At 43.4% G+C, this 25,941-nt stretch overlaps 1 protein-coding gene across 6 annotated transcripts in view; it reads left to right on the top strand.

Moving 5' to 3' along the window:
• LOC137373065 (LIM domain-binding protein 2) overlaps nt 1-25,941 on the top strand; it is a 586,094-nt gene that overhangs the window by 318,006 nt on the left and 242,147 nt on the right. For all 6 annotated transcript variants that reach the window (XM_068037868.1, XM_068037899.1, XM_068037889.1 and 3 more), the window contains one exon: nt 10,343-10,445. In XM_068037868.1, coding sequence (XP_067893969.1) covers nt 10,343-10,445 — 103 coding nt within the window. The remainder of the gene's footprint in view (nt 1-10,342; nt 10,446-25,941) is intronic.

The following is a 25,941-nucleotide window of genomic DNA, read 5'->3' on the forward strand; positions in this document are numbered from 1 at the left end:
GACTGAAGGAATGGCAATATATTTCCAAGTCAGGTGTGTATCTTGGAGGCGAATTTGCAGATGGTGGTGTTCCCATGCATCTCCTGCCCTCGTCCTGCTAGGTTGAAGAGGTCAAAGGAGCCTTGGTGAGTTGCTGCAGTGTATCTGGTATATGGTACACACTGCTGCCACTGTGCATCAGTGGTGGAGGGAGTGAATGTTTGTGATAGATGGGGTGCCAATCAAGCGGGCTGTTTTGTCCTGGATGGTGTTGAGCTTTCTAAGTGTTTTTGGAACACACTCTTCCAGGCAAGTGGAGAGTATTCCATTACAGTCCTAACTTGTACGTTGTAGATGGTGGGCAGGCTTTGGGGAGGCAGGAGGTGGGTTACTCTCTGCAGAATTCCCAGCCTCTGGCCTGCTTTTGTAGCCCAATATTTATTTATATAGCTGGTCCGGTTCAGTTTCTGGTCAATGGTAACCCCTAGGGTGATGATAGTGGGGCATTCGCCGTTGGTAATGCCATTGAACATCAAGGGGAGATGGTTAGATTCTCTCTTGATGGAGATGGTCATTTCCTAGCACTTGTGTGGTGCGAATGTTACTTGCCACTTATCGACCCAAGCCTGAATGTTGTCCAGGTTTTGCTGCATATGAACATGGACTGCTTCAGTAGCTGAGGGGTTGGAAATGGTACTGAACATTGTGCAATCATAAGCGAACATCCCCACTTCTGACCTTATGAACGAGGAAAAGCCATTGATGAAGCAGCTGAAGATGGTTGGGCCAAGGACACTACCCTGAGGAACTCCTGCAGTGATACCCTGGGGCTGAGATAATTGGCCTCCAACAACCACAACCATCTTCCTAAATGCTAGGTATGACTCCAACCAGTGGAAAGTTTACCCCTGATTCCCATTGACTTCAATTTTGTTAGGGCTCCTTGATGCCATACTCGGTCATATCATAAGATCATAAGATCATAAGAACTAGGAGCAGGAGTAGGCCGTCCGGCCCCTCGAGCCTGCTCCGCCATTCAATAAGATCATGGCTGATCTTTTCGTGGACTCAGATCCACTTACCCGCGCTCCCACCGTATCCCTTAATTCCTTCATTGTTCAAAAAGATATCTACCTTAGCTTTAAAGACGTTTACTGAAGATGCTGCCTTGATATCAAGGGCAGTCACTGTCACCTCAGCTCTTGAGCTCAGCTCTTTTGTCCATGTTTGCACCAAGGCTGTAATGAGGTCCGGAGCTGAGTGGCCCTGACGGAACCCAAACTGAACGTCACAGAACAGGTTGTTGCTGTTTAAGTGGTGCTTGATATTACTGTCGACAACACCTTTGTTGATGATCGATAGTAGACTGATGGGGCAGTAGTTGGAGTTGTCCTGCCTTTTGTGGTGCTATGTGACACTGAGGCTGATTACACATTCACCCGCCTGGCATGGATGCCCACTGACAAACATAAGGCTTTGAGGACCCTGTGAGATACCATTTGTTAGGATTCGGCCACACCACTTACCCTTGCCAATCTGAGCAGGTCATTGACCTGTTTCTACGTTCTACATTAAAGTCCACAGTTTGACACCTCCTCTGCCACCTCCATCCACCTTGGTCAGGTGGGAGGATCTTCTGATGCCATCTGCCTGAAAGAGAACCTCCCGCTTTTCCCTGACAGCCAAGAGGAGCGCTTGCAGCGAGGCATCGCTGAACCGTGGGGTTGGTCTCTGCCTACTTGCAGACATGTTGGTGTTCGGAATGGAATGAACCAAACAGTTCCAAAGGGGGGTGGTGATGGTGTTGGAGAGGTGTAAAGACAGGTGAAGGTGGGTAAAATATTCTATTAGGGGAAAAAATATAGAATACTCTCCTTAAAGACAAACGGCCATGCTGATGAGCCTCCTGATTGTACTGAAGGATTATTTATAGCCCTGCTGTATCTGATGATTTGCTAAATGACAATGGGTTCCACCAATGAAAAGCATTCCCCGTCTTATGACCGCACACGTCTCCCGTGCCTGCTGCCGGATCTTTGATTTTCAATTAAAATTGCATGGGAACTGGCAAAAAGGGAGGGAGCGGAAGTGCCGTCCACTTCCGGTTCCGTCGTCGGAAAGGTGTGACAGGATAAATCTCGCCCTCTGACTATATTAAAAATTAATTTTCCAAATAACTGATTAAATAACATTGTATTTTCTTTGTATACAATGTGTCTAAGAACATTTCCCATTGGAGACCTATGCTTCTCTGAGTTGATATTCTTTCCAGAGCAAAACTGTCAGTCAGAGAGATGAATGCAATTCCAAACAAACACCTATGCCTCGAATTCAACAGTCACAGCATTTACAATGTGGAGGATGCTCCCAGCGCATATCAACACTTCGGCAGGCAAGTTGTCCCGTGCAGCTCAAAATGTGAGGATAGAGAGGCTATAGCTCATCTGGCTTTTTTTGTTCCCATAATACTTGACATGCGACATAACACATGAACTCAGGAATCTATTTTGAGGTCAAGTTTGATGGAAAGCTGTAGAGTGACACACACATACAGAGTAATTTTTGTTTTGTGATATTTTCTAACTATTCAAACAGTTGACTTTTTATCGAGAATTCGAAACAACTATTGTTCATATAAACAGATTTATTTATGCAACTGTGGTATTTATCTAAAGGTGGCAAAGAAAATGTTTCATTTTTCAGATGCCAGTCACTTATTTTCCTGTATTTGGAGTTATCTACAACACAAAGATATATGGAAACATGAAGGATTGTCTGGGAAATTCGCACAATTTAAGTTAATATAATTCTTGTAAACACTGACGTGATAACATTTTAGCTGTGATAACAAATTACGGTGTAATACTTGTTGAACACTGGATTTATTTTTACATCCAACAGAGTCAACATCTGCCTGAGTGAATTATGCAAAATGTTTCCTGTGTTGAAAGGCTGCAACATTTCCCATCATTGATTCACCATTTTCATCATTGTTAGAATATGAATTGACTGAACCTGCTGATTTGTTGCTTATTTATTGCAGTGCATATCAAAGCCTGTGGATTCTTTTCACAAATCCTAGAGGTTGTCTTCCTGTGATCTTTTCTACAAAGTGTCCTGACACATCTATAAATTATTTTGACAAGGTTGATACGTGAAAATCAATATCCGTTTATCAAGTGTCATCGAGTGGACTTTCACGCTAGTTGGCCTGATGTAGGACCTCTTCAAGAGCTGTGTAATTGAATAGGGCTGAGGCTGCAGACAGTGCCGATTGTCAACTGACACTGAATAAATATCTTTTTAGCAGGTTTTCTGCAGCCATGTTTAATATGTACACTAAAATCGCAATTCACCTTATATTCATTATCAGAAGGCACCGTGGTTCCTTGCTTACTTATTTATGTCGTGCTCTTTACTTTTTATTTTGTCCTTGGTTCTGTTTTTGTTGACTGCTTATTTTAAAGGTTTGTTATCAAGAGAGGGTTTGGAGCCCAGACTGAGATTATAATGGCAAAGTGCATCTGAAGGCAATGAAGGATTGTTTAGAATTTTAAAAAGATTTTTGGCAGTTGTTTTGTGTCAATTTAGTGATTTGAAGCAAAATTAGTTTCCTTTAGTGTTAGCCATTTCAATTCTGAATGTTTAAATGTACACATCCAGTATTCCAGCTCTGTCAAATAAATGATTTAAGCCATTGGATATTTCACCACTGAGAGTGTTAATCAATGAGCGTGAGAAGTGCTCTGAAAGAATGCGCAAAGCCTGGACACCAGTAAGGTATTCTGCTGTGGTGACATCAGTTTTAGTCTCACTGTAGTTAATTATCTCAATACTGGACTATAAAGCTATCAACAGTACTCAAAGAATGGAATAAATTAATTAAGTTAATTGAAGAATCATGGCAGTTAACTGAATGGATAGAAGCTGTGTTGCCCTGACCATCGAAGGAGAAGCAAAATATTGTGACCTGGTACATTTGAATTATTTAATGTCATTGTGACTATTGAGAGTAATTTGATCAAATATACTGATAAAAAGCTTAATTTTCAGTCTGTAAATTTATCACATGTATTTCTTTGTGAGGTAAAACAAAATATAACATTATTCTTTTCTGCCAGTTCCTCTGCTATCCCCAGGGACTCTGGATGAGAACAGTTGAGTGAGCCAGTGCAACTCTAAGCTGGTTGTTGGGAAATATTTTTCTTCTCTTCCTGTGGGAGGTGTCTAGCTTCTTGTCTAATACTATAGGAATGAGGTTGAGAGTTTAAGTGTGTTGCTGATTAGGGTCTTGGACAAGTTTTTAACATGACTTAGCACTCTGCTATCCAGGATATATTCGTATTGGATGCCATTGCCTTGATATTCAAAATTAGATTGATGATTGACTCCTGACAATTGTGTTTTAAAGAATTTTTTCTGATTTGTATTATAGTTAATTGTATTAAGGTAAAAGCATTTTCTTGGGTACGGGAGCATAATTTCAAAGTCTGCAGATGCCACAAAGCTTGGGAAAGTAGTAAGCAATGAAGAGGATAGCAGCAGACTTCAGGAGGACATAGACAGGCTGGTGAAATGGGCAAACACCTGCCAGATGGAATTTAATGCAGGGGAGTGCGAAGTGATTTTGGAATGAAAAATGAGGACAGGTAATATAAACTAACTGATACGATTTTAAAAAGCAAAGTGACTTCTGACAACGCAGTGCATGCGCAGAGCGATCACGGACGTCATCAGTGCGTGCAAACATTTGCCAGCCTGCCAGTATGGATGCGTGCAAGTGCACGCTGCCATCAGCACACAATGACGTTCTCATCCCTCAATAGCCGCGATCCCTGCTTCAATCGCCGCTTTCAATTTCCCGCTCCATCCCGCCTCGCTGCTGCCTTCCCTCAGCCACTTGCTCTTGCCCTTGCCACTTCCACCACCCGCCCCACAACTCCCAACCACACGCTCCCCGCCTCGCCACTGCCTTCCCTCAGCCACTTGCTCTTGCCCTTGCCACTTCCACCACCCGCCCCACAACTCCCAACCACTCGCTCCCCGCCTCGCCACTGCCTTCCCTCAGCCACTTGCTCCCACCCTCGACACTTCTCCCCTCGGCCGCTCGCTTCCCGCGTTGCAGCTTCCCCCTCGCCCCGGCTGCTCACTGCAAGCCTTGCCACTGCCCCCCTCGCCCTTTTTTCCCCATTTGACCGCTCGCTCCTGGTCTCATCGCCTCCCCCTTTGGCTGATTGCTCCCTGTTGCACCACCCGAAGAAGCAGCGGGGGGCAGGGAACAAGCGGCCGAGGGGTGACGGGGCGATGTGGGAGCGAGTGGCCAAGAAGAGGGAAGTGGCAAGGCCTGGAGCGACTGGTCGTTGTGGTAGGGGGATGGGGAAGCGAGGATCGAGCGGCTGAGGTGGGGAAGCATCGAGGGCAGGAGCGAGTGGCTGAGGGAAGACAGCAGCAAGGCGGGGAGTGAGTGGCCGAGGGGGGTGGGGAGAAGTGGCGAGCAGACAGGCGCTGGAGGGAGCAGTGAAGAGAAGCGCGATGGCTTCTATCAAAATTATAGCCAAGAATCAATTTGTACTGCTGTAATTGTGCAAGAGAATAAGCTACATGAATCTATTTCCAAAACCAAAATGTTAGAATAATAAGCATCGTACAAAGAGCAAATTAAAAGATGCCTCATAATGAGATATTTGGTTCTGTACTAGAACGGGTACTGTTGGGGCTGGGATGGAGGAGGTGATCGCGGGGATTTGGGTTTAAGGCTGTGTTTGCTTTTTGTGACAAGTTGAGCAGCGCCATCTTTATTACTAGCAGCTGCCAGAGATGTCACCGACAGTGACGTTTCAGTGTATGAGGCTCCATTTGTGCATGTGCCAATACAGCGCCACCTAGTCGTCACCAAAAGCAGCCTTTAAAGAGAGTGAAGTAACAAAGGGACCTGGGGGTACAGAAACCTTTAAAGGTAGCAGGGCAAGTTGATGAAGTTGTTAGAAAAACATGCAGGATCCATGGCTTTATAAGTTACTAATTGGACCTCAGCTGGTATTGTGTCCAGTTCTGGGCACCGCATTTTAGAAAGGCCATCAAGACCTTGAAGAGGATGCAGAGGAGACTTACTAGATTGGTACCAGGGATGAGGGGTTTCAATTATCTGGAGAGACTGGAGAAGCTTAGAGCAGAGAAGGTTAAGGAAGGATTTGAGAGAGATGTTTAAAATGATGGGTTTTCATTAAGCATTTAGAGAGGAACTGTTTCCTGTAGCAGAGGTCAGTAACTTGAGGACAAATAATTGTCAAAAAAGCCAGAGAGGAGAGGAGGAGAAATTGTTTTACTCAGCAAATTGTTATGATCTGGAATGCGCTGCCTGAAAGGCTGGTGAAAACAGATTCAATAGTAACTTTCAAAAGGGAATTGATCTCTACTGGAAAGCGAAGTATTTGCAGGGCTATGGGAAAAAAGCAGGGGAGTGGGACTTATTGGTAGCTCTTTCAGAGAACCGGCACAGACATGATGGGCTGAATGGCCTCCTTCTGTGCTATATGATTCTATCATTCCTCGATTAAAGTAACTATAGAATAAAAATGTTCCAAAATTGGTTCAGATCTCGCTATGTCATAAGCAATCTAAGCAGTGCACCATATATCAGTGTTCCTCAGGCAGTATCATAAGGTTGTGCCAGGAACTGGCATGCATCCACAAAATATGTATATGATATTGTGCATGTGATCAAAGTCTGTGATAGTGTTATTAAAACATGTAATTGCACTTGTGTGTACTCATCAGAACTGTACAATAATGAAAATTCTGTATGTTACCAAGGCTAAAAAAAATTGCTTAATTTAAGCCACTGATCGAAATGATTCATGCACCATACGTAAGTGGACAGCGCAAATGCTGATCCTTTTTTGACAAGAGATACAGCAGTTGATATCTTTTAGTGCATGTTAATGAAACAAATTATGAAGAAGATAATTGGTATGTTTTGTACTGCAGCTGTACTGAGTTGTAGAATGCCAAATAGAAAGTGATTGCTCTGAAAATATATAGATTTAGGTAGTTCATGCAGTTTATTATCTAAGTAAAATTACATGAGTTGAATTTTATCTTACGGAGCTCTAAAGATTTTAATAACAGGATCACAGACTTTGACCACGTGCACAATATTCCCTTTTTAGTAGAGATCCAATTCCCTTTTGAAAGGTACTGTTGAATAAAATTTCAAAATTTTCTGATAATACTAAACTTGGAGGTGTGGTGAACAGTGAGGATGATACCAATCGACTGCAACAGGACATAGATAGGCTAGCAGAATGGGCAGACAAGTGGCAGATGGAATTTAATACAGAGAAGTGTGAGGTGATGCATTTGGCAGAAGAAATAGGGAGAGGCAATATAGACTTAATGGCATAGTTCTAAAAGGTGTGCAGAAACAGAGGGACCTGGGGGCGAATGTGCATAGATTTTTGAAAGTGGCAGGACATATTGAGAGAGTAATTAGCAAAGCATATGGGCTTCGGTACAAAAGCAGGGACATTACGTTGAACCTTTATAAAGCTCTGGTTAGGCCACAACTAGAGTATTGCATTCAGTTCTGGTCACCACACTTTAGGAAAGATGTGAGGGTCCTTGTGAGGGTGCAGAGGAGATTTGCCAGAATAGTTCCAAGGATGAGGGATTTTAACTACATGGTTAAGTAGGAGAAGCTGGGGTTGTTCTTCCTGGAGCAAAGGAGATTGAGGGGAGACTTGGTAGAGGTGTACAAGATTATGACAGGTTTAAGTGAGGTAGACAAAGAAAAGTGGTCCCCATTAGCTGATGGTACAAGGACAAAGGGACACAGATTGAAGATTTTAGGCAAGGGATTTGTGAGGAAGCATGTTTGTGCACAGCGAGTGGTAATGACCTGGAACTCGGTGCCTATGAGGGTGATGGAAGCAGAGACGATAAGTGATTTCAAAAGGAAATTGGATGGGCACTTGGGGGAAATAAACTTGCCGGGCTGTGGGGACAGAGCAGGGGTGTGCAACTGACCAAATGGCTGTGCAGAGAGCTGGCATGGACTCGATGGGCCGAATAATCTCCTCCTGTGCCGTTATGACTCGATGAATCTGCTTCCACCCTTCGTTCAAACAGTGCATTCCATGTCACAACAAAATGCTGAGTAGAACAATTTCTCCTCAGGTGCCATTTTCACATATTTGTAAAGGGAAGGTTAAATGTCTGTAATGGATCACTGTGCAAATATATTGGAATGGGTTGTTGATATTAGGTTTCCAGTACTTTAGATATTACATAAAAACAAGAGTGACATAGAGTATTTATTCAGGCCTGGGTCATAGAGTGGATTATCACTTTATTTCTGGGTTCTGGATATCAAACTTGACCAGCCCGATGGGATGGAAGTTTCATTTCTCTGGAGACTGTAAGGATGGGAAATGACAATTCTCAACTGTGCAGAGGGAATGAGCGTGATTCTGCAGGTGGATTTGCTTAACACTGACACTGATTGGCTGAAATGATAGGAGTTTTAATTCAAATTTTTGATGTACCCCCTCAATGAGCAGAAAATGTCACATATTGTGGTAATGACTCATGCCTATTAGTGGAACAGGGATAGACCATATGGCTCATTGATCCTACTGTGCTAACTGCATGCTCATATCTTCTTAAACCTGATTCCTGACTTTTCTCCTGGGACAGTATGTGCCACATTATCACATCTCTTTGCATGACAGAAGTTTTCCGAAATTCACTTTTAAATTGCTTAGTTTGTATTCTAAGATTATAGGGTTGATTTTAACCCAACCCATCTGACGGTATGCTTACTTATTAGCTCGACAAGATATGCATGAGCTTGTTTCAGATTTATTTGTATGCTGGTAATCTTGTCCTCTAGAAGAAACCTAAATCAAATGTAGAGAATGGACTTTAATTCAGCTCCAACTTGTGAGATCAAAACTGTATTCAGCCAGTGTTTTTTTTTGTTTAATTTATCGTTCTGTTATTATTTGTAGCTTTTCCCACAGGTTAGTGACCACATTGTTTCCTTCTTCCTGAAGCTATTCTTGTGTATTTTTGAAATGTGAATAGACCATAATTGTAGAATGAGAGAGTGGGCTGCATTTTACCAAGCCCTCGACGTTGGGCTGCATGGCGGGTGGACAGGGGTGCCAAAAGTTGGGGCTGGCAGAGGTCCATCATGGAGGCCGGCGGTGGGAGGGTCTGGCCCAATCCTCGCAGTGATGGCGAGGCTGCGTGTTGGCCCTCCTGCCACTGGCCGACGGGACCTGGATTTCAATATTTAAATTAATGGCATGCATAAATTTAAATCAACTTAACTTCAATCTTCTGGGCCTACGCGACCTTCGGCTCAGCGACCGATACCCCCGCACCAATTCCCCATCCGGGGAAAGCCGGCATGACTCTGGTGGGGAGGTGGGGAGGAATTAAGATTTTCAGTCCGGGTGAGGGGAGACGGGGTCAAATAAACGTAATGGGTGTAGGGGATAGTAAGAAGGTATGAAGTTTAAATTTTGTACAGTCTGCGGGGGGAATGTCAGATTTCTAAGTTAAAGTGTTTAGGGGAGAAGGGCAAATAGTTAATTTAATTGTTACTGGGGAATGGGAAAGGGGTGTAAGAAATTTATTTAATAAATATTTGGAGGTGTAACTTTAAAAATTCAAATTGACCGTCAAGGCTGGCAGCCCTTTAAAAATGGCGCCAGCGTCTGCGCACAGACAGCTGGCACCATTGCCGGGAATGGACAACCCACCCCCTCCACGAGATTAGGGTGAGCGGGCCACCCCGGCTATTTAAATGAGCCGCTTCGTGTGAGATCGCGGCGGCTATTTGGTGCGGGCTGTGATTTTTTGAGCTTGCCGCTGAGATTAGCGGCAGGTTCTGAAAATCTAGCCCAATGTATCCCCACACTGTGAGCTCCTGATCTTGCCCGTGTCACTGCCACTGGGACAGAGCAGAGTTTTCTCCTCCTCTGTTAAACAATATTGAATGATTTGGGAGACCTAAAGAGAGGAAATATTGGGATAAATGTTCATCTTCACCACATGGGTGGTATTCTAATGGAGCAGATTGCCTGCCCATTATAGTACCTGCTGTATATTCACTCCATTGATGAAAATTGGATGAGTTCAATAACTATTACTGCTTCACCAGGTTACTACCCACACGGTGAAAACAAACATTTAACTGCATTATCTCCGAAATGAGGCAAAATGTAGTGCTTGTCTTTATTTTTCAAAATGATTAGTTTTCAGATTGAGAATATTCTGTATGCAGTTTTATGTTATACCTAATTCAGTTGGATAGTCAGTATTAATTGTTTCCTTTTGGAAATTTCTTTGTCCACAGGATAGTGACAGCCTGTGGTGGGACGCCTTTGCGACAGAGTTTTTTGAAGATGATGCAACATTAACACTTTCATTCTGCTTGGAAGATGGACCAAAGAGATACAGTAAGAGGCCATTTTATCTGACTTAGACTAACCACCATAAATGATCTTTGAGATAGGAAATTTGAGGACAAAGAAAATCTTTCCATAAGTCAATGGATTCACTGTCATGATGTTAGTATTTTTGTTCCTGTTAAAGCTCCCCTTGCTTGTTGTTGTCTTTATGCCACATTTACAGTTTTGTTATGCAGTTGATGAGGGGGTCACCTGTAATCATGAACATTCATATGCCAATAAGGACATTTCTGCCCATCTAATACAATGTTCAAAATATTTAAGAATTAAAATAAAAGTCTTCCCGTACCAAAATTTTCATAAGTGTCTATGGAAAAGCAACCAATGCTTTTGTTCAGCAACCAGTTAAGTCAAAGTTGCTATGGGGGTTGGAATAGCTTACTTGAGATGTTAACTTTCACATGTATGTTGAAGACATTCAGTTCGACCTCACCACCACTTCTCTCAACTCATCCACTGTTGTTAATTTATAAGATTGCTCATCTGACATCTAGTACTGGATGAGCAGAAATTTTCTCCAATTAAATATTGGGAAGTCTGAAGCCACTGTTTTTTGCTCCCCGCTCCAAATTCCGTTTCCCAGCTACCGACTCCATCCCTCTCCCTGATGGAGATTAATCCAATCTGTTCACAACCTTGGTGTCACATTTGACCCCAAGATGATCTTCCGACCTCATATTCGTATGATCAAAGATTGCCTATTTCCACCTCTAACATCACCCAACTTTGCTGCTGTCTCAGCTCATCTGCTTCTGAAACCCTCATTCATGCCTTCGTTACTTCTAGGCTTGACTATTCCAACGCAGTCCGTAAACTTGAGGTCATCCAAAACTCTGCTGCCCATGTCTTAACTTGCACCAAGTCCTGTTCCCCTATCACCCCTGTGCTTGCTGACCTACATTGGCTTCCGGTTAAGCAACGTCTTAATTTTAAAATTCTCATCCTTGTTTTCAAATTGCTTTATGGCCTTGCCCCTCTCTATCTCTGTAATCTCCTCCAGCCCCACAATCCTCCAAGATATCTGCGCTTCTCTGATTCTGGCCTGTTGTGCATCCGACCATTTTTGGCCACGCCTTCAGTTGCCAAGGCCAGAAGCTGTGGAACATTCTCCCTATCCCTCTCTGCCTCTCCACCTTGCTTTCATCTTTTGACACACTCCTTAAAACCTACCTCTTTGTCCAAGCTTTTGGACATCTGACATATCTTCATTTGTGGCTGGGTGTCATACTTTGTCTAAGGTGCTTCTGTAAGGTGCCTTGGGACATTTTATTACGTTAAAGGCGCGAAATAAATATAAGTTGTTTTGTTAACCAAATGGATGAACACACATTGGAATATATAATTCTAATATTTCTGAATGCTAATGTTATTTCAACCACCCAAACCAGTTTGTAGCTTCAGTTACAGCCACATGTCAAAAACAACTCAACTATTAGATGACAAGGAAACTTCTGTTCTTACGTATTATGAAACAACACTGGGGAAGAAATTGTTCAGGCCCAATTTTACATCAAATAAGAAGGGTTTTGGACTTTGTTTTGAAACAGTTGATGTATCATTTACGTCTGATTATTGTACTCTCAGTGTCTTGTGTCTTATGCCTTCTGTGCATTATTCAAGTTGTAAGTAAAACTGACTGGATGTCTTCAACTATACTCATTGATCTGATAGCAGGGTATCCTCGCCTTTCGAAAGAGATGATAAAGTATGATGACCGTCCCATGTAATTTCCAGTGAGGATAGTACTGCAATTCATTGTTAAATCTGGGCACACTTAACTCAGGCTCAGTATATTGAAAGTACACATCTCAGTTCGGAGGCCACTCGGCCTGCTCACTGCAAAAATATTGTGGAAAAGCCAATAGTTTACTTGCACTATATGTAACTATCTTCTCAGCCAGAAATAATGATGTGTGAATTGCAATGCTGCATGGAAACCTGCCAAAGATATTGATTGCTGATCACTTGTACAGTCAGAAAGATCTTTTTTTATGCCAAAATGCCATCAGTGTTTTCTGATGCACAGTGAGCACCATCATGGTCAATGCTGTTATGTCAAATAAGGGCTACAGCAAAGAAAAGGGACAGGTGGTAGAGCAGCAGCATGCATGTGCAAGCCAACTCCATGTCAGTCGATGATATTGCCTCAATATTGGGCAGCCTGGCTGGCCTCCAAGCCCGGAAGTGGATCAGAATGGGGAGTGGGCAATGGAGGGTAGCAAGCAATGGAGGGCAGGGCACTTCCATTGCAGAATGTGAGTCTGCAAGCTGCCTACCATATTGGACACCTAGGCACCTGTTTTATGACAGTAAGCCTGTTTTATGCATGGTTCATAATGAATACTTTGTATCTGTCTTCACAGAAGAGGGGGACGATGCAGACATTGTAGTTGAGGAGGAATATGAAATATTGGGATGGGATAGACATTTTAGTTTAGTTTAGAGATACAGCACTGAAACAGGCCCTTCAGCCCACCGAGTCTGTGCCGACCATCAACCACCCATTTATACTAATCCTACACTAATTCCATATTCCAACCACATCCCCACCTGTCCCTATATTTCCCTACCACCTACCTATATTAGGGACAATTTATAATGGCCAATTAACCTATCAACCAGCAAGTCTTTGGCATGTGGGAGGAAACCGGAGCACCCGGAGAAAACCCACGCAGACACAGGGAGAACTTGCAAACTCCACACAGGCAGTACCCAGAATTGAACCCGGGTCGCTGGAGCTGTGAGGCTGCGGTGCTAACCACTGCGCCACTGTGCCGCCTGACATGGTAAGAGGGAACTATTGAGGGGCTCTGGCCATCATTTTCCAATCCTCTCTGGCTACAGGCCTGGTGCCAGGGGGCTGGAGGACTGCTGACATTGTACCATTGTTTAAAAGGGAGGAAGGGATAGATCAAGTTAATACAGGCCAGTCATCCTAACCTTGGTGGTGGGCGAATTATTGGAAAACATTTCTGAGGGGCAGTATAAATCATCATTTAGAAAGGCACAACTTAATCAAAGACAGTCAGCATGGATTTGTTGAGGGAAGGTCATGTCTGACTAACTTGATTTAATTTTTTGAGGAGGTAACTAGTAGGATCAATGAGGCTAGTGCATTTGATGTGATCTACATGGATTTTAGCAAGGCTTTTGACAAGATCCCATGTGGCAGACTGATCAGAAAAGTAGAAGCCCACAGGATCCAAGGGAAAGTGGTAAGTTGAATCCAAAATTGGCTCAATTTCGGGAAACAAAGTGCAAAGGTCAACGGGTGCTTTTGTGGCTGAAACGCTATTTCCAGTGGGGTTCTGCTGGGCTCAGTACCCGGTCCCATGCTTTTAATGATACGTATCAATGACTTAGACTTAAATGTAGGGGACATGATGAAAAAGTTTGCAAATGATACAAAAGTTTGCCATCTGGTTGATAGTGAGGACTGCAGGAAGATATCAATAGACTGGTAAGCTGGGCAGAAAAGTGGCAAATGGAATTCATAGAGTCATAGAGGTATACAGCACAGAAACAGGCCCTTTGGCCCACCGTGTCTGTGCCGGCCATCAAGCCTATCTATTCTAATCCCATTTTCCAGCATTTGGTCCGTAGCCTTGTATGTTATGGCATTTCAAATGCTCTAAATACTTCTTAAATGTTGTGAGGGTTCCTGCCTCTACCACCCCTTCAGGCAGTATGTTCCAGATTCCAACCACCTTCTGGGTGAAAAGTTATTTCCTCAAATCCCCTCTAAACCTCCCGCCCCTTACCTTAAATCTATGCCCCCTGGTTATTGATACCCCCGCTAAGGGAAAAAGTTTCTTCCTATCTACCCTATTTATGCCCCTCATAATTTTGTATACCTCAGTCCCCAGTTAGCCTTCTCTGCTCCAAGGAAAACAAGCCTAGCCTATCCAGTCTCTCTTCATAGCTGAAATGCTCCAGTCCAGGCACCATCCTGGTGAATCCCCTCTGCACCCTCTCCAGTGCAATTTCATCCTTCCTATAGTGTGGTGACCAGAAATGTACACAGTACTCCAGTCTAACTAGTGTTTTGTACAGCTGCATCATAAGCTCCCTGCTCTTATATTCTATGCCTCAGCTAATAAAGGGAAGTATCCCATATGCCTTCCTAACCACCTTATCTACCTGTGCTGCTTCCTTCAGTGATCTGTGGACAAGTACACCAAGGTCCTCTGACCCTCTGTACTTCCGAGAGTCCTACCATCCCTTGCCTTGTTAGTTCTCCCAAAATGCATCACCTCACACTTCTCAGGATTAAATTCCATTTTCCACTGCTCTGCCCATCTTACCAGCCCATCAATATTGTCCTGTAATCTAAGGCTTTCCTCCTCACTATTTATGACGCCACCAATTTTCATGTCATCTGCGAACTTATTGATCATACCTACTATATTCGCGTCTAAATCATTAATGTTCACTACAAACAGCAAGGGACCCAGCACCGATCCCTGTGGTACACCACTGGTCACAGGCTTCCAATTGCAAAAACAACCCTTAACTATCACCCTCTGCCTCCTGTCACTAAGCCAATTTTGGATTCAATTTGCCAAATTGCCCTGGATCCCATGGGCTCTTACCTTCTTGACCAATCTTCCATGTGGGATCTTATCAAAAGCCTTACTGAGGTCCATCTAGACTGCTTTACCCTCATGTACACACCTAGTCACGTCCTTGAAAAATTCAATCAAATTGGTTAGACATGATATCCCCCTGACCAAGCTATGCTGACTATCCTTGCTTAATCCCTGCCCCTTCAAGTGGAGATTAATCCTGTCCCTCAGAATTTTTTCCAATAGTTTCCCTACCACGGATGTTAGACTCACTGGCCTGTAATTACCTGGTTTATCCCTGCTACCCTTCTTGAATAATGTGACCACATTCACTGTCCTCCAGTCCTCTGGCACCTCTCCTGTGGCCAGAGAGGATTTGAAAATTTGTGTCAGAGTCCCTGCTCTCTCGTCCCTTGCCTCACATTACAGCCTGGGATATATCTCATCTGGGCCTGGGGATTTATCCATTTTTAAGCCCGCCAAAACCGCTAATACCTCCTCCCTTTCAATGCTAATTTGTTCACTCCAGAGAAGTGTGAAGTAATGCAATTTTGGAGGGGAGGGAAAGCAAGGCAAGGAAATACACAATAAATGGTGGGATACTGAAGTGCAGAGGAACAGAGGGACCTTGGAGTGCATGGCTGCAGATCCCTGAAGATAGCAGGACAGGTAGGTAAGGTGATTAAGACAAGCATATGAGATACTTTCCTTTATTAGCTGAAGCATAGAATATAAGAACAGGGAGATTTTGCTAGAACTGTATAACACACTAATTAGGCCACAGCTAGTATACTACGAATTGTTCTCGTCACTGCATTACAGGAAGGATGTGATCACACCAGAGAGGGTACAGAGGAGATTTACGAGGATGTTGGTAGGGATGGAGAAGTTTAGCTATGAGGCAAGATTGGATAGGCTGTTATTGTTTTCTTTGAAACAGTGGAGACTAAAGCGAGATTTAATTGAGGTGTATAAAATTATGAGGGGCTTAGACAGAATGGATAGGTAGGACCTATTTCCTTTAGGAGGGAGGTCAATAACCTTTCTTTCTTTGGCCTCCTTATCTCAAGAGACAATGGATACGCGCCTGGAGGTGGTCAGTGGTGTGTGGAGCAGCGCCTGGAGTGGCTATAAAGGCCAATTCTAGAGTAACAGACACTTCCACAGGTGCTGCAGAAAAATTTGTTTGTCAGGGCTGTTACACAGTTGGCTCTCCCCTTGCGCTTTTGTCTTTTTTCCTGCCAACTGCTAAGTCTCTTCGACTCGCCACACTTTAGCCCCACCTTTATGGCTGCCCACCAGCTCTGGCAGACGCTGGCAACTGACTCCCACGACTTGTGATCAATGTCACAGGACTTCATGTCGCGTTTGCAGACGTCTTTAAAGCGGAGACATGGACGGCCGATGGGTCTGATACCAGTGGCGAGCTCGCTGTACAATGTGTCTTTGGGGATCCTGCCATCTTCCATGCGGCTCACATGGCCAAGCCATCTCAAGCGCCGCTGACTCAGTAGTGTGTATAAGCTGGGGATGTTGGCAGCCTCGAGGACTTCTGTGTTGGAGATACGGTCCTGCCACCTGATGCCAAGTATTCTCCGAAGGCAGCGAAGATGGAATGAATTGAGACGTCGCTCTTGGCTGACATACGTAGTCGAGGCCTCGCTGCTATAGAGCAAGGTACTGAGGACACAGGCTTGATACACTCGGACTTTTGTGTTCCGTGTCAGTGCGCCATTTTCCCACACTCTCTTGGCCAGTCTGGACAAAGCAGTGGAAGCCTTTCCCATGCGCTTGTTGATTTCTGCATCGAGAGACAGGTTACTGGTGATAGTTGAGCCTAGGTAGGTGAACTCTTGAACCACTTCCAGAGCGTGGTCGCCAATAACGATGGATGGAGCATTTCTGACATCCTGTCCCATGATGTTCGTTTTCTTGAGGCTGATGGTTAGGCCAAATTCATTGCAGGCAGCCACAAACCTGTCGATGAGACTCTGCAGGCACTCTTCATTGTGAGATGTTAAAGCAGCATCGTCAGCAAAGAGGAGATCCCTGATGAGGACTTTTCGTACTTTGGACTTTGCTCTTGGACGGGCAAGGTTGAACAACCTGCCCCCTGATCTTGTGTGGAGGAAAATTTCTTCTTCAGAAGACTTGAACGCATGTGAAAGCAGCAGGGAGAAGAAAATCCCAAAAAGTGTGGGTGCGAGAACACAGCCCTGTTTTACGCCACTCAGGATAGGAAAGGGGTCTGATGAGGTGCCGCCATGTTGAATTGTGCCTTTCATATTGTCATGGAATGAGGTGATGATACTTAGTAGCTTTGGTGGACATCCAATCTTTTCTAGTAGTCTGAAGAGACCACGTCTGCTGACGAGGTCAAAGGCTTTGGTGAGATCAATGAAAGCAATGTGGAGGGGCATCTGTTGTTCGCGGCATTTCTCCTGTATCCGATGAAGGGAGAACAGCATGTCAACGGTCGATCTCTCTGCACGAAGGCCACACTTCAGGCTAGACGCGCTCGGCCAGCTTCTGGAGCCTGTTTAGAGCGACTCGAGCAAAGACTTTCCCCACTATACTGAGCAGGGAGATTCCACAGTAGTTGTTGCAGTCACCGCGGTCACCTTTGTTTTTATGGAGGGTGATGATATTGGCATCGTCAATAACCAGGGGACATAGATATAAAGTAACTGGCAGAGGGTTAGAGGGGAGTTGAGAATTGTTTTCACTCAGAGGGTGGTCGGGGTCCAGAATTCCTTGACCGAAAGGGTGGTAGAGGCATAAACCCTGATCACTTTTAAAAAATACTTCGTGTGCCCTTGAACTACCATAATCCACAGGGCTATGGACGAAGAGCTGGAAAGTGGGCTTTGGTTGCATAGCTCTTTATCGGCCAGTACAGACACAATGGGCTTCCTTCTGTGCTGTAAATTTTCTATGTTTCTAATATGGATGTAGCACAAACAAATTACTCGGTCATTGTGTCTTCCACACCTTCAGTGGAATTGGGATGATAAGTTATAATAATTATTTTCAAACAGATCAGTTCTGTTTGTGTCAGGTGGGTGGCATGAAAAACTCCCCCAGTCTGTTTAAAATATCAGCATTGTTAAAGATCAGATTCCAACAACTTCCAAAAATGAAAAAGTATATAATATTTGTACTCGATAACTTAAAATAAGACTGCATTTGTAATTTTGCAGATCAGATCTGATGTGAATAATAAGCTATGGAGTGGAGGACACTCCTGAGCTATTAAAGATAGAAGAGCTTAATATTTATATTTTGTGCATGTTCTACTCGTTGATCAGGCTAAATGTTAAACAAATATTTAATGGATGTACAACTGCTTATCAGTAGGGCCATGATAGAACTAATCTCAGCTTAAATAGTTTTTTGAGATTTTGTTAAAAAAACAAATAGTTCTTGAGAGAGGTTCAGGTAGTGTGTATTTAATGAATAGATTGGAGGGGAAAAAAGCAAACTGATGAATGAGGTTTTTATTTCATGACCTATTTGTCTAATGATTAAAAATGAATTAGTCCTTGAATGGGGTCACTAGTTCAGTGATTCAACAAGTCAAATTCAATTTTTCATGTGGAAATGCTCGATTTTTTTTTTGTGTTTAATGAAACTCATTTCCATGATCCTGTCCATTTGCAATTAGGACTATGAAAACAAACTCAATTTTATGACCTGTTATAGGAGTCTGTTGGTGTTTTGTGGATCTGTAACTTTGTCCATTTTTCTGTGACAGCTACAAAATTGTGACCTTGGACATGAAACATCTTGCTAAAAGGAAATGATTACTATGTGACAATAGTCTCCACTGGCCTTACCCTTGAGAACATTCTGGTCAAGAATACTTAATAAATTTGCCCCAATTTAAAAATGTTTTCTCTAAATTTTAAAAGATTTTTAAATCTCACCACTTCCTAATGAGCAGTTGTTTGGTGCTGAATCATGACATTTTGGTACTGAGGGCTTAGATCCTAGATTACACCCAACACCAACACCACTTCCTAACTTCTGCTGTATCAAAAGCTGGCACTGAAATGTTGCCTTTAAGTACTCAGCTTTAGATATTCGGCAGATATGGCTGTTCCAAGCAGAAACGGCATGGCACACTTTTTTAAAACAATATTTCTACTTAGAAATAAGTTTATTTGTTTAAAATCTAAAAATAAAACTCCAAAATAAGATTCGACCTTCCAAATATTCCTTTAACACTGTTTTAGTACTCAGTTCTAGTACCCAAATCAGTCCTGAATTCATTTTCCCTTAGATTGATCTCCATGAAGTAACTTTACTAACTTTGTAAGAACTCGACGGGATGTTCCCGCTGCTACTCCCTGCCACTACTAGCAAGATCACAATAGTTTTGATTTTTGTGTTCAGAACATTTTTGGCTTACAACTTCCTGCAGTGTTAAATGTGAGTGAGACTGATTTAGTTTTTTTTGAGATAATTTTAAAATGTCTAGTTGAAAAAATAGCATTTTGCAGCAACCATTTATGCCTTTTTGATACATTAGAACTGAATTTTTATTTGATATGGCCCCTCCACACTGTCAGTTGGTTATAATGTACGCTAGAAGTACACAACATGTCTGTCAGCACCTGAAAAGAGAGGAGACACATTGACTGTTCAGCCGCAAGCCTGTTATCTCAGTTCTGGTGAAGAGCCTACACCTGTAATATTAAACTCTTGTTTCGCTCTTTTAGTGCTGATGGACCTACTGAGTGTTTACATAATTTTGGGATTTTTTTCACCCTTTTTATTTATGAGAGATGTGTGTATGACCTATGACCTGTTTGGTGTCAGAGGTCTCTTTAATAAAGTAACATACCTTCCCTTTGCATTGCAGTGTTTACGCGAGGATCTTGTATGTAGAGAATGACTGGCAGGGCAACACTAAGACTTTACCCTCTCTTGCCAACCTCTTGAATTACATTTTTGTTCATGCTTTTTATCATTATTGTACTCTTTGCTGTGATTAAGTTTCATCAGGTATGAAGCAATGGCTATTCGGAATCAAAACGCATCTAGAATAAAATGTGCTTTATGTAGAAAAGCAATGTTACTGCAAATCAAGATACAGATGATTAGTGCAGGTGCAAAGATATAAAAGAAGAGTTTTAGGCAGTAGAGGCTGGCTTAAAGTTTATCTGAAAGGAAAGCCTTTCACAATGACTAGAAAGAATGATATATTTTTGTAATGCTGACAGCTGTTTTACTGTTGAGGAAAGCATCACTGGGCACCAGTGTTGACAGTGTTCATTTCACCTCTTTAAAAACCAGAGATAATTCTGCAAAGGTCCTAAAATTACATCCTACAGCAGAATAGCAGATAAGGTACGATTCGGTTCATTCATGTTGTCAGGTATCAGATTTGTTGGTTGTCTTATCAGTCAGCAAGGCACAGAAGCTGTAGGGCAAAAGGCAATTAGCGTCCAGACAAAACAGTTGGTGCACCATTCCTTCTGAACTGTGCTACAGATAAGAGGTTATGTCATAGAATAAAATGTTTGCACTGACAGCATAATGCAAACCTGTTGTGGTAAATCTGCGGCCTATCTTTTCAATCGATCTGTATGTTTTGTTGGTTCTGTATGTTTCAAGAGTGTAATAATATGATTATACTTGGAATTGGGACTGGGTTGTCAGAATAAATTCTGAATGCAGAATACACAGATTAACTGAAATTCAAATTTATGAATAATGAGCAAGTTCTTTAGATATTGTAGATTACAAGAAAGTGGTGGACTTGTGGGGATAAAGCATCTTTTATCAGAAAAAGTGTGCGTACATACATATATATACTTCTTTGGCCTCCTTATCTCGAGAGACAATGGGTAAGCCCCTGGAGGTGGTCAGTGGTGTTTGGAGCAGCGCCTGGAGTGGCTATAAAGGCCAATTCTAGAGTGACAGTCCCTTCCACAGGTGCTGCAGAGAAATTTGATTGTCTGGGCTGTTGCACAGTTGGCTCTCCCCTTGCGCTTTTGTCTTTTTTCCTGCCAACTGCTAAGTCTCTTCGACTCGCCACACTTTAGCCCTGGCTTTATGGCTGCCCGCCAGCTCTGGCGAATGCTGGCAACTGACTCCCACAACTTGTGATCAATGTCACAGGACTTCATGTCGCGTTTGCAGACGTCTTTATAGCGGAGACATGGACGGCCGGTGGGTCTGATACCAGTGGCGAGCTTGCTGTACAATGTGTCTTTGGGGATCCTGCCATCTTCCATGCGGCTCACATGGCCAAGCCATATCAAGCGCTGGTGACTCAGTAGTGTGTATAAGCTGGGGATGTTGGCCACCTCGAGGACTTCTGTGTTGGAGATACGGTCCTGTCACCTGATGCCAAGTATTCTCCGGAGGCAGCGAAGATGGAATGAATTGAGACGTCGCTGTTGGCTGACATACATTGTCCAGGTCTCGCTGCGATAGAGCAAGGTACTGAGGACACAGGCTTGATACACTCGAACCTTTGTGTTCCGTGTCAGTGCGCCATTTTCCCACACTCTCTTGGCCAGTCTGGACATAGCAGTGGAAGCCTTTCCCATGTGCTTGTTGATTTCTGCATCTAGAGACAGGTTACTGGTGATAGTTGAACCTAGGTAGGTGAACTCTTGAACCACTTCCAGAGCGTGGTCGCCAATAATGATGGATGGAGCATTTCTGATGTCCTGCCCCATGATGTTCGTTTTCTTGAGGCTGATGGTTAGGCCAAATTCATTGCAGGCAGCCGCAAACCTGTCGATGAGACTCTGCAGGCACTCTTCAGTGTGAGATGTTGAAGTGAGCTTAACAGGACAAGAATTATATTAAAATGTATCACAGATCCTGATCGGAGCTTTCTAAATGATGAATCCTTGCCTTCCTGGTCTATATGTATTTTTTGTGTGTGTGCATATGCCTGCATTTTACATTGTATTTCAAGTATTAGGATATATGGGTGTGCAACTGTTTCAGCCTGATTGGCGAACATGCGGCATTACAGCAGCTAGAGAGAATAGATTGCAGTCATGTGGTCTGAGTTCCTTGCTTTTCCGGGTGCACCGCTGACTTTGCTCAACTTGGGCCCAAGTTAATATGTCCCCACTGCTCTAACCAGTACCTGCTGCTTCCTGTCTTTCAGTAGGTTCCTTATCTCACTCAACATTTCACCCGAGATATCCACTGCCTTAAGCAGTGCAGTAGCCTTTCATCTGAATGTTATCAGAAGCTTCCCAGGAATCCAGTTATTCTATATCATGGGTTTTCCAACATGCACTTGGGATGTCACTTCCTCAAAAAGTCAATATGGTTGCTCCTTTTGAAACTGTCTCTTCTAGATTATTTACGAATCAGAAATGCAGTTTAGAATTCCTTATAAGTTCCATTATTTTATTAGTTACTAATGTAAGACTAATGGATCTGCAGTTACTTGGGATTGTTTTATCACCCTTTTTGAAATTAGTTTCCAATCTAGTGGGATTTCCCCGATATTCACTGCCTCATGATTTTTGCCAGATAGAACACCATTTCAGTCCATTAATAGTTTACGTTCCTCTCACATCATCTGCTGATCCCTTACTTTACAGAACACCAATTTCCTTTCCTGACCTCCCTGTCAAATATCTCTACAGCCCTGAACCCCATTTCTCAACAGATACGAATCTGTCTCCCCTGCGAAGGTGCCAATTGGACCTGAACCACCGACATTTCCTTGGAGTTTGTTCCAGATATGTACCACCCTGTGGGAATTTTTTTTTCTAACCACTAACCTTGCTTGAGGCTTGTGAATTTTATGCTTGTATTCTGTAGTCTTCTGCTTGTGGTCCACGATGAGTTTACCTCCACCTTATCTACATTTTTCATTATTTTGAAGACCATGTAACAACTCTTGAGGGACTGGGCTGTGAGAAGCTGGAGCTGTAGCTCATACCATTTCAGGGAAAGCCAGGAAAAAGGTAGGTATACAAGGCAAAATAAAGAAGGGCTGTGGAGGGAGGGAAGAGAGAAAGGGATGGAAGGTGAAGTGCTGTTGCAGTTGCTGAATTATATTAATATTATTGGTCTTTATTAAACATGCTCTGTTCTAAATGTATGTTACCTTTTTGGAGTCTTTTCTACTCTTTCATACATTACAACAGTCACAACACTTCAAAAGTGCTTAATTGGCTGTAAAATGCTTTAGGATGTCCTGATCTCATGAGAGGCACGATATAAATGCAAGTTATCCTTCTTGCTCTGGATTATTTTGGCTGTTATCTTAGATCACTTTGACAGGTAAGTCACAGCTCCCTGTGCCTTTGAGGGTGCCTAATGTTCCCAGCATGATGAACAAAACAAGTTTTCTATTAATTTCTTTTAGCCTCTGGCATTACTCTCAGCTTCCATTGAATCGTTGCAGCACATGTTTTAAGTTCAAATTATTAAGCAAGTTGATTTTACAAAAGATGAACAAGAATTATATGTGTCAAAATTGTCTGGGACATGATTGGTTTGTTTACCTGTAGCTGCTTTTACATTCCTGTGTATTGTAACTAAATTTCAAAGGACTACCACCATACCAAACCTAGATAAACAGAATTACTGCAGATTTGTTGGCAGCACGTAATACATGGTGTTTGAAACTTTGTCTGGAAGAGACTTAAGATCCTTTTATTTAGTGTTTACATAGGTGGTCACAACCTGTATCATTGTTTTATCTCAATCTTGAGCACTTGTAATGTTCTTCATAACTTTGTTATGCCAATGTGTTTTGTTGAATGATAATGCTTTTTAATCCACTGACTGGAGAACTGAATTTGTATTTTTTTAAAAGACATTTAAAACAGGATGACTGCTGGTAACTTAAGATGATCGCCTAGCTTGTTACACTGTATCCTACATTGCAAAAAACTGTGAGGAGGGAGATGAAATGTCTGCTAATTTCCCAGCAAGAACCAAGAGCCAGGAAGTTTAAAAGAACTACCTGTTCTCAGCAAGCAGAGAAATACTGTTAACTGTTATGTTTGAACGACTGAGTGACTGTCATGTGACAAGCCCCTCCCCATCTGTGCTTTTAAGCTGGTGTTTTTCTCTGCAGCAAAGGAGAAGCAACTGGACTCTGCCATGAGCAGACTCAAAGTGGGGTGGGGGGGGGGTCTAATTCTCTCTCGCGTTCTCTCTCGCGTTCTCTCTCCTTTGCAACTTGAAAGCTTTCAAATACAGCCTGTTGACTGACACTTTTGGTTCCTGTATAGGGCAGCGTTGAAATGCAATGCCCACAAAGCAATGTGCATGCAATCAGTGGCACCCTGCACAATGGGCAACAATGGATGGCAGACTGTGAGATATTCCAAATATCTCCAGCTCTAGCCCGGAAGAAGCCAGATGCATAAAGGTTCATACCCGTGGTCACCTTCACAGCCACTGGCAATACAGTTCTTTCCCTGCTCTGATGTTGCAGTTGTGATTGCAGTAGGTGGAAGAATTTAGTGAGGACTCCCTTATTGACGTTCAGACATCTCGCACATTGTTCTTAGCCAAGGTTCAGGTAGGAGAATTGCCCCTGAAGACCCTGGACAGATATGGCCTTTCTGAAAGCCTTTCTCCTTCCTGTGGCTGAACATGTGGTCAGCTGTGAAAGGTTAAGAGAAGGCATTAGTTGGGGCATTGAGCTCCAAATGGCACTGCTGCCTTCAAATCAGTATTGCATGCTGATTGGGCAGAACTCTGCTCATCTACATAATTTGTCTGAACATCTCTAGAAACAGACAGATTTCCTTCCACACATTACCTGCCCATAAAACTTTGTGTCATCAGCAAATTTACTAAAATTACTATAGACTTTAACCCTCATCTTTCACAAATATTGCAAGTAACAGGTGTCCTAGAATGGATTCATGTGGAACTAATATGCAGTTAAAGAAATATCGGGCTGGATTTTATGGGCCCCCCAAGAGGGGATCGGAGACGGTGGGTGGGTGGGGGGTAGCGGAGGGCTGGTTGCCTCCATGTTGTTAAGTGATTTTGTCGGGGGTGGAATAGGTCGATGATGGCCTTTCCGCCAGAGGCCAGTTGAGGCCCTTTAATGGCCACTTGAGGGCCTTTTATCCCACTGCTGGGATTTACCTAGTGGCGGGGGATGTCTCCGCCACGCGGGGAGGTCACCTAGTAATATGAGGCACTCTGTCTGCAGTCTTGGAAGTGGGATCCCTCCTCCATAGACAATCTATAGCCCTCAAGGACCCCCACTGAGAAACTGTCCACCTCCCTGGACCTCCCCTTCCCCTGCACTTACCGTCCACGCTCCCCCCCCCCCCCCCCCCCACCCCCCTGCTTGCCAGGGCCTTCCAGATTGGCCCCGGCAACCCTGCCTCACTTTGCTGGGCCTGGGTCCAAGGCCTCTGCAGTAACGGCAATGTCCACCGCTCCTGGTGGTGCTGCCGATACTGTTGATCTGCTGGTCCTGTGTTTGGCTGGCAGTTCTTGGGGTGGGTTCCCCTTCTTTAAAGGGACTGGATGTTGCTCGTCGCGTAAGTGGTGAAATAAAGTAAGATTGTGCCGGTGGTGGGTGGGAGGGGGTGAGTGCTTGGAAAGGCTGAGGTGGGGCTTTCCCCTGCCTTTTCAGCCCGCAGCAGGGAGCCCTAATGATGCCACAAAATCCAGCCCATAGTGCGGTGGTTTTGATAGCTGTCACAAAATGGGGTTCATTGGATTTTTTTTTTCCTGAAACAAACTTGAACATGAGTTCTTTAAAATGTTCAATGTGTTTAAACTTGCCTAAGCAAAGTTGCTGGTGTGTGAATCCAATGGCAAATAAGAGATGGTTAAAAGCAAGATAAGTTGTTTGCTTCTCTCAAAGCAACAAACATTGGCTGTTTGGCTAATGTGTCTTGTCATTTAGATGAAACCATGCACCTTGGTGTAGATTAAACTCTTCTGATCTCCGT

The sequence above is a fragment of the Heterodontus francisci genome, chromosome 1, assembly GCF_036365525.1.
Source record: "Heterodontus francisci isolate sHetFra1 chromosome 1, sHetFra1.hap1, whole genome shotgun sequence".
NCBI lineage: Eukaryota > Metazoa > Chordata > Chondrichthyes > Heterodontiformes > Heterodontidae > Heterodontus > Heterodontus francisci.